The sequence below is a fragment of the Peromyscus maniculatus genome, chromosome X (assembly GCF_049852395.1).
Source record: "Peromyscus maniculatus bairdii isolate BWxNUB_F1_BW_parent chromosome X, HU_Pman_BW_mat_3.1, whole genome shotgun sequence".
NCBI classification, from domain to species: Eukaryota; Metazoa; Chordata; class Mammalia; order Rodentia; family Cricetidae; genus Peromyscus; species Peromyscus maniculatus.
This window is the reverse complement of record NC_134875.1, coordinates 75,391,581-75,406,149: the sequence shown is the minus strand read 5'-3', so window position 1 is coordinate 75,406,149 and position 14,569 is coordinate 75,391,581. Positions and strand designations below refer to the sequence as shown.

The following is a 14,569-nucleotide window of genomic DNA, read 5'->3' as shown; positions in this document are numbered from 1 at the left end:
CTGTCTCAAAACAGATATAAGGAAGAGATGGAACAGGATATATTTGAAGCACTTGGAGGTGTGTACGCTCACCTTCATGTTTACTTCAGTCTACAAAGTAACAGCTTGATCCTTTTTTTTGATATTTCCATAAGAATCAAAAAGTTTATTTATATATATTTCAAAATAAATGTATAATATATACTGTGTTGTATTATATGCCTATGTATATAGGAATGGTTTATATTTATTTTTTTAATTTAATTTTATTTTACAATACCATTCAGTTCTACATATCAGCCACGGGTTCACCTATTCTCCCCTCTCCCACTCCCTTCCCTTACCCCCAGCACACCCCCCATTCCCACCTCCTCCAGGGCAAATCCTCCCCCGAGGACTGGGATCGACCTGGTAGACTCAGTCCAGGCAGGTCCAGTCCCTTCCTCCCAGACTGAGCCAAGTGTCCCTGCATTAGCTCCAGGTTTCAAACAGCCAACTCATGCAATGAGCACAGGACTTGGTCCCACTGCCTAGTTGCCTTTCAAACTGATCAAGCCTATCAACTGTCTCACCTATTCAGAGGGCCTGATCCAGCTGGGGGCCCCTCAGCCTTTGGTTCATAGTTCATGTGTTTCCATTCATTAGGCTATTTTTTTCAATAATTGAGTAAAACCGAAATTTATTATACGCCATAGTCGTCCTAGGGACCTCCATGCTATATATATAGCCTCCATGGTTCTATGGGTTGTGGTCTGATTGTTCTTTATTTTATATCTAGAATCCACTTATGAGTGTGATCCTTTCTTTTTACATTGATACATTATATTCCATAATTTAGAGTGACTTAACTTTAAAACATTACCAATTCAAACTTCTTTGTAAAAAAATACATCTTTATATTCTTGGTTATAGCTTTTCAAAACTTAAACATAGAATTTACTATGTACTGAAAACACATGTAACTTTTTGAGATTAACTCACTCAATATAATGCCTTTGTCATCTACCTAAATTATTGGGAAATCAATGGTTCCAGCCTTTAATTGCTCAGTAGCCCATCACAAGGAAATAACACATGGGTTGTTTATTTATTAACCCCTTAAAAACATTAAGGTCGCTTCCAGTCTTGAACTATTGTAAACAGATGTCCTGAGAAGTGCAAATATCAAATGGCTCCACAAAACTGTGTTATATAACACTCTCAAAATAACAAAATCATTGAGATATAGAACAGAAAATTTATTGAAAAGTTAGAGATATATAGGAGTTTATCACTATTTTTTTTCAGATGTGATGAGTACTTAGTTAATTCTTTTAGTATAGAATAAAACTAAAATCTACTATTTTTACCTAAAATAATTTTAATTAGTACAGCACCTCCACTGTAGAATTCTGAAATGTATACAGAATACACTGAAATTATGTAACCTTTAAATGAATCTTAATAAACTAAAGACAAAAAATGCAACTTAAATAAAGCCCAAAACAGATTGTAGGTTTAGAAAAATATGTACCAGAATGATGAAAAATAATTAAATAATAGGCTCAATAGTATATAAGAAAATATGCATACCTGTTAACTTGATATGTCCTATTTCATCAAGCAAGATGCTGTAAATAAAAATTCATATTAAATATGATAAAATCCAAATACATAAAAGTCATAAATGTAAAGTTGGTTATTATTTTCACATTCAGCATTTTGAAACCAAATATATAAAAGTGATAAATATAAAATTACTCACTATTTGATATACTGGGAAATTTTCAATTATTATTTTAAAAATAAAAGTATATTATGGAGATTATTTTAACAAGTAAATTTTATGTAACTACATCATGCATCAAAATTTCAGAATTTGTAAATGCTTAATAAAATATGACAAAATATATTTGAGTTTAAAAACTGTACCGTATATATGTATAAGGATGGGGAGACAGGTAGGAACTTGCAACCAAGACTGACAGACTGATATCTGGCTCCCACATACGGAAGGAGAGAAGACTCCCAACAAGTTGTCCTCTGACCTCCATATACATGTCATAGCATATACATGTACATGATCACACATACAAACACAATAAGTCAATGGAAAAAAATCTTCAAAAGTAATATAGATAGCATAGATACAAATGGGAAATAGAACTTTACTTCTCTGGCTTCAGGTCTCTATATACAATTCCCAATCGATGGAGATGATCCAAAGCCAGGGCCAACTCTGCAAGGTAGAATTTCACATCTTCTTCTGTAAAAAGAACCTAAAATAAAAGAGTAATTCATCACTTGATATTTCTTCTAATATGTACTTTTTAATTTACTTCTTTTAAAACAAGTAGACAGAAAAATCTGGGCATATAGTAAGAAAATAGACATAGTTAAATCCTATTTGATTGGTACAGCCATTAAGTATACCAGAGAAATTTTCTTGATAAATGATAGGTCTTTAAAAATTCTTCTCTTTAAAAATATTAGCAATTTATGTATTAATTCTTTCTGAAACACATTTTGTTTATATATCATCTTACATTAAATGCTCTTCAAAAAATTTGGGGTTTTAATGAGTCTTTTTAATTTTGGTACACTGCACTGGCATAGTGGCTGTGCTCACTCAGAGGAATTGAAGTATTAGGGCTATTTTGTTTTTATACTCGTACTTCCATTTTTCCTACAATTCTCTGTTGCCACCTATTCTCAGTAATTTCACATTTAGTTCCACTAACTCTAAGCTTCTAAATCTACCACTACAAGTTGTAAAATTAATAAACCTTTTATCAAAATTATAAGCTTACATCTGACCTAAAAGGGATCCACCTCTTCTCACCTGTAAGTAAATTTTATGAATTTAATGACAATGGATTTCTCAATCTTTGTGTGTTAGGAAATAAAGACGTTAAGACAAATTGAAAAGCATATGAAACTTGAAGTCAGAATTAGAGGTTCAGCATCAGATATGCCACTTAACATTCTGGACCTGAATTTTTAAATTTTTAAAATAAAACAGTATCTACAATATTTAACTAAGAACATTGTTTTAAGAATCAAATTCATTTAAACGTACCCAAAAGTGCAACTGTATGGTGTTATTAGTACAGGTACATTTCTTCATTCATAACTGAGTATTTAATCTTTACACACATATGTAACTACTCAATCACTAGACATTAGTTATCAAGGGTTTTCAGATTGGCCAAAATACTTTTTTCTAGAAACATGCTATTTTCACTAAAGAAATCTGGCTTATTTGAAAGGCTCAAATTTGAATAAAATACCACACAGTTAAAATCAACTTGCCCATTTAAATTATAGTCACTGTATTTCACAATGCAGATTCATTCTACTACTAAAACTGAAGAAAATGAAGAGTTAATATTATTTGTTGTCTAAGTTTCAGGGACATTTCTTTGAATACTCTAATGGTAAAAGTATAAGAACATCAGTTTCAACTTCTTATTATGAATAAAAGTACTTGTTACTCCTTTAACTTCTGTGGAAGAACAATCCAAATGTTCACTGAAACCTAACACATGACAAAACTCCAAATACTACTTATAATTTTGAGGAAGAAACACTGCCTAGGTTACTTACACATTATGTCAAACAATCTTATCCTGATGTTGTCTTGGTAGAAAGCCTCATGATGGAAATAAATGATAAACTTGCTAAAAGGCAATTATGCACCAGACGCAATTAATGATGTGCAAGCACTACATATTCTTTGTTATTACACTCTTCCAAACAACTCTATACTGTACGATTATTAACATCTTACATATGTGAACAACAAGACTCCAGGTGACTAACTTGTCCAAAGTAACCAGTAAGTAGGAAGCATAAGATCTGAATTCAGGAATACTTGTCCCAAAAATGACCTTTTCCCGAGAACAACTTCTAACTCACTTATAGTATATATTTCCCTATGTTTTAGTTCACAATCAATAATGCTTCAATATTTGGTAATTATCCTCATAAACCCCCCTCAAAAGTGAAAAGTCCTCTAAGATTCCAGTACAAGGAAAAGCATTTTTAACCTGGGGCCTATTAATGTGTGTACGGGACTATGTATGTTAAGATACTTGAACCCTTACTACATAGATTATACAGACATCTCCATTATTCCTACTTAATATTATATGATAAGCATACTCCCATATATTTCAAGCTATTTTATGAACATTATTAAATAGATGCATATCAATCATATTAATTCACCATGATTTATCTAAATGTCCTCATTCTGCACAATTAGAATATTTCTAAAATTAACTCCTATAAATATTATAACATTCTATATTATAAATATATTAGCAAATATGTATAATTCTTCGTATTTTGCCAGAATGGATGCTTAAGTAATAAAACAGGTATTTACTGGGTCAAGGAACATAGTCTGGATTCCTGACATATACAATAAAATTACTTTACAATAAGGTTACAACAGTTTCCGTGCCCATCAGCAATTTTTTGAATACATTAGCCTTACTACATCTATGACAGAACCAAATTATCTTTTAATGAAATTTTTAATTTAATATATAAAGAGTATAAAATTTGATTTGATTAAATTTATTCATAGGCCAAACAGTTTTTCATGTCCTGTGGCCTTTCTTGTTTTTTGAACTACAAGAAATTTGTTGTCTATTTCCTACTATTTTGTTCAGTTGGTATAAGCCCTTCAAGTATTAAAAATGCCATGTCTTTATCATATTAATTACAAATATTTTCAAATATGTGCTGGTTTTGATGAGTAGTTCTTAATTTTATAGTCAAAATGATTTTATACTGTTTGTTTTTCCCTTTATTTTAAAGGGTACCAAATGTCTACTCAGAGATTAACTAAATACTCACCTGTATTTTCTTTTAGGATACAGTGATTACTTTTAAGATACAGTTTTTTTTTCTTTTTTCTTTTTTTGGTTTTTCAAGACAGGGTTTCTCTGCGTAGCTTTGCGCCTTTCCTGAAGCTCACTTGGTAGCCCAGGCTGGCCTCGAACTCACAGAGATCCGTCTGGCTCTGCCTTCCGAGTGCTGGGATTAAAGGCGTGCGCCACCACTGCCCGGCCTTAAGATACAGTTTTATCATATAGATAAAATTTATTTGGTGTGTGATACAGATGGTGTTTTACATTAGTTTTGAAATATCTATTCAAATTCTCATATACTATTTTTATTGAACAATCAATCTTTTTAACATAATATATGATTCATCCTTTAGTCATAATTGTATGTTAAATAATATATAATAAGATTCATGGCTTATACAATATGTTCCTGATGCTGTGTTGAAACTATGATATTTGGCTTACAGAAACTTTAAAATATACACACATGTGTATAAAAAAACAGGTATAGTAGAGCACACCTGTAATCCCAGCACTTAGGAGGCTGCAATAGGAAAGAGTCTTTGTCAAGACCAGTTGGCTCTCATAGCTAGACTCCTCAAAAACCAAATGAACTAAAAGTACATTTTAAGGAAGTTTTATCAAATGACTTTTTTTTCTGGCATTTGTTTACTTCTCTAGATAAACTGTTAAACTACGCTGTAAATTTTAAACACACACAAATTTCTATTGAGAATCTGTCTGAAATTTCATTAAACTAATAAATGAATTTTGAAAGCACTGTTAGCTTTAGAATAATGAATACAAGATATTTTCTTGATATTAGCAAAAAAGAAAGACCTGGCTTAAAACTTTACGTGTTTATGTATGGATTTATTTGAGTTATGTTTCTGCATTTTGAGAGAGAAATTTGGGAGGTACTTTTAAAATGTAAGGAACAAGCATTATAAAATTTCTTAATACATACTAAAATGAATTTAAAATTCTGTTTCTAAAGCACAAATACTTCAGTTTGGATTACTCAATTTTTTATTCACAAGTGAAATATAACCAACAATCAATTACTTATAATATGTTGCCTATAGAATTAATCACTGAATCAGTTTTTTAAAGTCTATTCAATGAATAAACTAATTTATTGTCTTTGGGGAAATGCATTTAAAATGCTTGCTCTTACCTAATATTCCAGACTTAGGAATCAAAACTTACTGACTGCATCTCTGTGCTAGTATGAGTTTAGATAGTCCCACATCGAGAATGGAGGTCTGAAGAGTTTAAAAGAAAATTAGAAATGACTACAGGTAAGAATTTTTCAAAAACATTTGTGACACTTCTATAATCTAACACAAAAAAATAATGAATGCTGGAGCCTTGATATACCATTGTCCTTCTACACTTTCTTTAAAGACTTTCTTTGGATGAGATTCATAGACAGATCCTATTACATACTAAATTCTGTCCTAGACTACAAAATAAACACTCATGCATGCCAAGTTCTGCACTGGAGTTAGACAGACATAAGCCAGAGACCTTAGGCACTTAAGCACTGACTATCATCTCTAAGTACATTGTTCCTTTATCACAAGTTCCAAAGCTCTCCTATACTTAACATCATAAATTCTGTAAGTTAGATGTTGAAATACAGTCATCCAATTAAATCTCTGCTACCAGACTACCATTTAAAGACAAAATGAAATGGACAAGGACAAAAGCTATTTTCCTGCCAAAACATCCAAAACACAGGACAAAATGTATGAAATGATATTTCTTAAGACACTGGACATCTAGCAACAAAAGACAGTGAGTACTGAGCTATATACAAATGTGGTATGCCCTATAATTTTCCTAGCTTACTACCTGGAAAGTTTCCAAGTGGTAGTGTAGAGAGGTCTAACTCAAGTAGAGCTCAGAGATTTTCTGAAGTAATCAGTTAGAGCCAAGAGTCTTAAAGAAGAAAATAATTCACAGAGGACTGAAGCAAAGGAAATTACACAACAACCTCTCAAGATATGTAATCATTCCCAAGTAATCAGCTGCGAATGCATAGTATTTAAGCATGAGGACACTATGCTGAACCAGAACCAAGGGCTATACAAAACAATCTATGCCACTCACATTGGGCAAGTGACAGTTCCTCTTATATTTAGGTAGAGCAGGAAAGATCACACACACAGAATCAGAATAACCAGAAGGACTTTGTTTCAATAATAGATCAAAATTAATCCCGAATAAATGATGTTCATGTCCATTCTAACAAATTTTAAATTTAAAGAAGATATGAAACTAGTTCTAAAAGCATCAGTGTATTTCTAGAAGCACAAAAATACTCATCATCTAATACCTTAACTTTCACAAAGACTGCCAAGAAACAAGAAATTTCCAATCATGGATCAAAGGGATCTACCTGCCATCAAGGGAAAAATATAGTCTTAAGGGATTAAAAGAACTCACTAAGCTCAAAGAGATGAAAGCTATGCCTCATTTGGAAAGCAAGATAATAAATCATTGTAAGTCAAGGATGTTGGTTAGAGTAATTAAGAAAGGTCATTGTTTGACTAGTGAGGAAAATTAACTCCATACTAAATGCTGTCTTAGTCTTAAATGAAACAAACTTAAATGCAAGACCTAGAGTTGGGGGTACAGCTGAAGTGTAGAGTGCATCCCTACCATGAGAAGCTCGATGTTGATTCTCCAGCACTAAAGATAAAAAAGTAAGATCCTAAATGATAAAAATGACAAAACATTTAGCATGTAAGAAAGTTAAATTCACAGTATCTGCCACCTAATACAAATAGTCATAACTATGTGTTAGTGCACACCTGTAATTCCAACACATTGAAGGCTGAAGAGGAAAGATTTGGATTCACATCCAGTTTAGGCTACACAATTATACCTACCATGCCTTAATAAATGAAGTGAGGGATGGAGGGAAAGAAAGAATGAGAGAGAGAGAGAAACAGAGAAAAGAAAAAAAAGAAAAAATTTTGCAAGTATGCTGTCACTGAACTATGAAAGAAGTCATAGAAAATACTTAAATGTTTGTAGCTTTGTTTCTATAAAACTTTAACTTATAAAGAAATGGTCTGAAGATAATATATCCTTGATCCTGAGTCAAAAATTCATATTATAAAACCTAATAGAACTATACAATAACAAAGCAATGTTAGTTAATATTGCCAAGCTAGCAGAACTAAAAATGTAATTGTAACAGAATAACTGATTATAATGCATACTTGAAAGAGTTAAAAACACCAATAATAAATTATATTTACAATCTAATAAGTAAGATGGAAGATTTAACTACTACCATATCAAGATATAAAATTACATGTTAAATATAGGAAGTCTAATACTGTACTCTAAAAAATCATACATTTTCAGACTGGATAAAAATCAAGGATGTCATATATACTTAACTGCTACATGGAAAAGTACAAGTAGTTTCAAGTGAAGACAGAAAAGAAGGTATACTGAGCTCATACAGCTATTTTAAGAGAGTCATAAGCTAATATTAATGCATTAAAGTAAATCATTTAATAATGATACCATTTCCTTATCAAGAAAGAACACCACCCATAAAAAGGTCCTTTAAAATTTTGGTAGAAATTAAAGAAATACACAAATCTGTAATTATAATAGAAGATTTCAGGTGTTTCTCAAATATAAAAACATGAATAGACATGTATCAAATTCTCAATTAACAAACCCGATCTAACAGACATTTAATGAACCTTTCACCACCCAACAGGAGATTTACAAACATATATCATGTTCGAAGGAATACAGTAAGTATAAACAGATTTAGGAGGATTCAGGTCATGAAAAGGTATCCTTTATGATTACAGTTATATTGGGTTATGAAACAATATTAGAAATATATCTGGAAAATAACCACATATGGATAAATTAGATAACATGTTTTCAAATACCCAATGAGTCAAATAAAGGAAATTAGAAAGTATGTTAAACAAAGCAAAAGTGCCACATTACAATATATCAGGAACAAATGAAAACAGCACTTCAAAAATTTTTAACACTAAATCGTTACAGAATAAAAGAAAGGCTTCAAATCAGTAACCTGTTTCCATCTAGGAACTAGAAAAAGAAAAAGCTAGTAACTACAAAATAGTAATAAAGATTAAATAAATGTAAATATAACAAAAATCAATAAGGCCAAAAGCTCATATAATAATAAGAAAAAATAAAACTGATAAACCTCAAGCAATGCCAAGCAGAACTATAGAAGAAAAAGACAAACTACCACCATCAGGAGTGAGAGCCATCCATAAATAAGGATTCTACAGCTATGAAAAAAGATAATAATGGAATATAATGAACAGTTGTGGCTGGAGTGAGAACTGTCTCATAGAGGCTCATGTTGTTGTCACTTAGGCCCCAGCTGTTTGCACTATTTGAAGAGGTTATGAACCACTTAGGACAAGAAATATTGCTGGAGAAAGTCTACCACTGAGGGCAGGCTTTGAGCATTTAAAGCCATGCCCCACTTCCAAACCATTCTGCCTGCTTCTTAAGTGTTAGGTGACATGAAATCTTTCAGCTTCTTACCCTGCTGCCATGCCCCTCCCCCCGCCCCATCATTATGGGCTCTCCATCTGGAACTGCAAGCTAAAATAAACTCTATCAGAAGTTCCTCTTGGTCATGGCATTTTAACACAGCAAAAGCAACAACAAAATAACTAATATAAAACCTATAGCTACAAATTTGATGAAACTAATAAATTCCTTGAAAGATACAAGCTAGCAGAAAAACTCAATCAAAAAGGAACGATAGTCTTAAGTCTATTATATAAATTGACTTTTTGGTTAAGCACCTTGCCAAAAAGAACTTCTTTTAGCCAAACACCTTACCAGACCAAACTGCTTTCACACATGAATTCTATCAATCATTATTAACAATTAATACTTAATCTAAAGTTCTACTGGAAAGTTGAAGAAAAAGAAACTATCCAACTTAGGAAGCAAGAATTACTCTTTATAGAACAAACTAATAAATGAAGAAAACATGAAGCAAGAAAATAAATATTCCTTCTGAAAGTAATTGCAAATATGGAGAGATGGTTCAGCAGTTAAGAGCACTGGCTGTTCTTTCAAAGGAGCCACGTTCAATTCCCAGCAACCCCATGACTGGTCACAACTATCTGTAACTACAGTTCCAGGGGAATCTAATATCCTCTTCCAGCCTCCACTGGCACTACCTGAGCACGATGCCTAAACATACATTCATGCCAAAACACCCATAAAAACTGAAGGAAAAAAGTTAAAAAGAAAATAAATTTGCACAGATCATCCAATAATATTTTAAAATAATTATTCTGGATGTCTATGGGGGATTCCTTCACAAATGCAAGATTGGGTTACCATTTCACTTTCATTTAATTCACTTTCTTTTAATTTCAAATTAATATGCTTCATTTAATTGACCATATCAGAAATTAATCAGGAAAAAAGTCTCAATTAAATGCATGTGACGGTTTGTAACATCTATTAAAACATCTTTCCACAACTTAATAAGAGATGGTAACTCAACCCAATAAAGTACACATAAATATACAGCTTTAAGTTTTAGAATGAAATTAAGCTTCCCTCTGTTTTGAATCACTAACAAGACAAAAATGTCTGCTTCCCATCAAATTTATTCAACATCAGAATGAAAATTTAAGCTAGTGTTAACAAGGTTACGAATAAAAATGAATACATGATATCCAAAGTGGAAAGAAGTAAAGCACTTTGTTAAGAGTAATTAATATAAAAGCTTTTGAATCTATACAAGAATCAGCCAAAATATGTAATTCTACTAGATTAATTGATACAAGCTCAATATCGAAAAACTCTATTGTTTTTCCTACTGAAACTGAAATTAAAAGAACAATTTCACTTACATCATTAAAACAGGAAGCACTAAAAGATAAATCTGACAATAGTCGTGCAAGACCTATATGCTGAAAATAATCATTGCTAAACTTAGGCAACTTCTAATGGAGTGGAAAGAGAAGCCACGAAGTCAATATTTTTTAAATATCTATCTTGTGCAAACTGACCTACAGGTTGGATGAAATGCCAATCAAAATCCAAGTAGGCTTTTTTTAGAAAGTAAAAGTTGACTTTAAAATTAATAAAGAAACGCAAATGACCTATAAGAACCTAAACAATTTTCACAAGAAAAGCAAAGCTCATGGATTAGAATCACTGACTTCAAGATATATTCTAAAGATTCAGTATCAAGACAAAGGGCACTAACATGAAGATAGACAAATGAGTCAGTGAACAGAACAGAGGATCCAGAGATAGGCAGGTCTTCACATATATGAAATCTGATGTTAAATGAAATTACAAGAGAATTCAGTGAAGAAAAGATCATTCTTCACAACCATGATGTTAGAAGTGAATACCTCTATGAATTTTAAAAAGATTTCAGCACATACCTAAGTAGCCACATATTAAAATAACCCAAAATGAATTAAGAATACAAATGCAAATATAAACTACAGACTCCTCTAAAATACACAGGAAAAATCATCACCCAGAATTAGGTAAACATTTCTTAAATTATTAAAAACCATTAATTTAATGGGTAAATTATAAAGCATACTTCATCAAAATTAAGAAATTCTGCTTTCAAGAGATATGAAATTAAGAACAACCTACAAACCAGAAGAAAATATTTAAAAACAACATGTATGATAAGAGACTTCCATCTAAACTATATGAGAAACTCTGGAACCTCTATAAGAAAACAAATAATTCACTTCAAAATGGGCAAATGTTTAAACATTTTATCAAAGAAGATAGACAGCAAATAAAGGCAGGAAAAGATGCCCAATATAATTAGTCTTTAATGTGATGCAATTCAGAACCACAATTAAGTAACACCATATACTTAACAGATGTTCAAATTTTTTTTTAAAAAGAAAAATAAAGACTGATCATACCAAGTGTTGGCAAGGATGTGAAGCAACTGAAATTCTTATTTGCTGCTGTTGGGAGTGTAAAAATTATACAAGCACTTTGGAAATCAGTTTGGCAATGTCTTTAAAGTTAAAACATACACCTACCATGTGACCCAGCCATTAAACTCCTATATATTTATTCATGAGAAATGAAAACATATGTCAATACAACCATTTGTACATGAATGTTTACAGCAGCTTAATTGGTAATATCCAAAAACTGCAATAACTCAAACATTCATCAAGTAAATAAACAAAACATGGCACATCCAAATAATGGGTACTACTCACCGATAAAAGTAAATGAACTGATACACACAATATGGATAAAGCAAAATAATTAAAATGATTTAAACCAGACAAAAAGAATGTGTATATATGTATATGTACATATATACATACACATATATGTACATATAAATATATATATATATATAAATAACGGTTTTACTTTTATAATCTCTTAGAAAACACAAATAGTGGCAGACAGCAGATTCAGTAGAGGTAGAGTGGGAAGAATACATTATAAACTTTTGGCAATAATGTTATTTTACTTTAATAATGATTGCACAGTTACATGAAAAAGCAAAAGTTATCAAATAGTTTTAATCGTTGTACCACTTATTGTATGTCAATTATAACTTAATATATCCACTCTAATTAATTAAACAATCCACCAAGAAGCAGTTAGATAGCTTGAGGAGCCAAAGTCCTAGGGCTTGCTGCTATATATTTCATTCAGTTATTCATAATGCCCTTTTGTCTCAGAGAAAAGTAAAAAGAACACTGCAATTATCTAAAAGACACACAGACAAACTAAATACTATATACAGTGATTTCAAATTTCTACAGAAAAATTATATGACTTTTTAGCTTTGTTGGAATAAAAAATACTAACAATTTTATAAGGAAATTCTCACCTCTTTGGATAATCTTGTGAAGACATCTCCCCCCCTGAGGAAATCCAAGATTAAATACAGCTTTCCTTCAGTCTGAAAGGCTAATTAGAAAGCACAATGTTATAGCAGACTAACCCTAAAGACTGAAAAATTTACCATGCTTTTATATTAACATGTTTATAATTTTATTATCAAACATTATAAAACAATTACATATTAACATGGACCATTGGTAGATAAAGTATCAAAATTAAACCCACTGTTTAATCAAGTGTTAAAATAGCTATAAACTTCTTTCCAGAATATATTCAATGATGCATGTGGCTTTACAAAATCTCCTACCACTAAAATTTTCCCGTTAAGGAAGATTTTTGTTCTAGTGCAGTTGCTTAAAATTTGTCTCCCAATCCCATCTATTGTACTCTACAAAGCTCAAAAAGAAGGTCACCTCTTCTAATAAGCCTCCCAACTTTTCACATTTCCCTGTAGCATCTTTAATCTCCCTCAAAATTATCTACTAATACTGTTGATGTTTAATTGTACTTCATGCCTCTTTTGTGGTATTTATTTCACTTTCATTTGCACAGTTTCACTCTTTTTACATTACTAGAAATTAGAGATTATTTCACTTCAGTGTCCCACTTCATTTAATATGGTATTTTGCCACAATAAGAGATTACTATTAATCTCAAGGCATGTGAGAGACTCAAAGACATTCCATAATACTGCTATTTTTATTCCATTACATTAAAAAGGAGTTAAAGGGGTCAGAATTTCTTACACTGTTTGTATAAATTGGGTAAATATTTAAAATAATTTTTTGTCAAAACTTGCACTAAGAATAAAATCAATATGTGCTACATTTTAAATGCACAGAATGAAATGGTATCATAAACGGCATTAATGCTTTATTTTGGTCTATGTATTCCTCAATAAAATCATATCTACAATCTCCTTCATATATTAACAATGGAGACATGATTCAAATTCATAAATGTCTGACTCCAAAACTCATCCCCCCATTATTTCTGCTGCTTCTTATCGATCTTGCCTCCTACCTAATATTACAAAACAGTTCAAACTAACATAACCACATAGCATTCTTGATTAGAACTGGAAAATAAAAATAGTATTACACTTATAAATAAACATCTGAATGCTTTACATAATTTATCATAGTAGCCTATGATCACTGGAGGTACTATCTCACCTCATCTAGAAATACTACTCATCAAACAAGTTGAAGGCATTTTCATTTTTCATTGCTTGGGAATTTCATATATACATATAATGTGTTTTCATAAATACAAAACTTACCCCCATTTCCTTCTCTCCAACTGTTCCCATAGCCTCCCAACACTATTACCTCCCAATTTCATTTGCTCATTTTAAATTGATAGTCCACATAGAGTTACTAGTATGTGCATGGGTACAGGTCCATCTACTGAAACATGGGTAGTCTCTAAGATACTGCATAGCTGAAGAAAACTGACTCTACCACGCCAGGCGGTGGTGGCGCATGCCTTTAACCCCAGCACTAGGGAGGCAGAGCCAGGCGGATCTCTGTGAGTTCGAGGCCAGCCTGGTCTCCAAAGCGAGTTCCAGGAAAGGCACAAAGCTACACAGACAAACCATGTCTTGAAAAACCAAAAGAAAAAAACAAAAACAAAAACAAAAAACTGACTCTACCAGTAGTCATCAACTGCCAATAGTTCCTCAACTTGGGGTGAAACTTCATGACCCCCCTCCTTGATACTTGATGGGGTTTTGGAAGAAATTATCATGTTACCTTAAGTGAGTAAATAAACTTAAGACAATGAAATTCAACTAAAAGGTAGATATTGATACATTAAATAACTTTGAAGTGTTTATTTGTTGTTGTAGT

General features: G+C 31.7%; 1 protein-coding gene across 4 annotated transcripts in view; it reads right to left on the bottom strand.

Annotated features, from left to right (window-relative positions):
* Rps6ka6 (ribosomal protein S6 kinase A6) overlaps nt 1-14,569 on the bottom strand; it is a 185,737-nt gene that overhangs the window by 47,669 nt on the left and 123,499 nt on the right. For all 4 annotated transcript variants that reach the window (XM_076562741.1, XM_076562740.1, XM_076562742.1 and 1 more), the window contains 3 exons: nt 12,706-12,785; nt 2,131-2,237; nt 1,552-1,589 (listed from right to left, as the gene is read on the bottom strand). In XM_076562741.1, the coding sequence (XP_076418856.1) occupies nt 1,552-1,589; nt 2,131-2,237; nt 12,706-12,785 (225 nt within the window). The remainder of the gene's footprint in view (nt 1-1,551; nt 1,590-2,130; nt 2,238-12,705; nt 12,786-14,569) is intronic.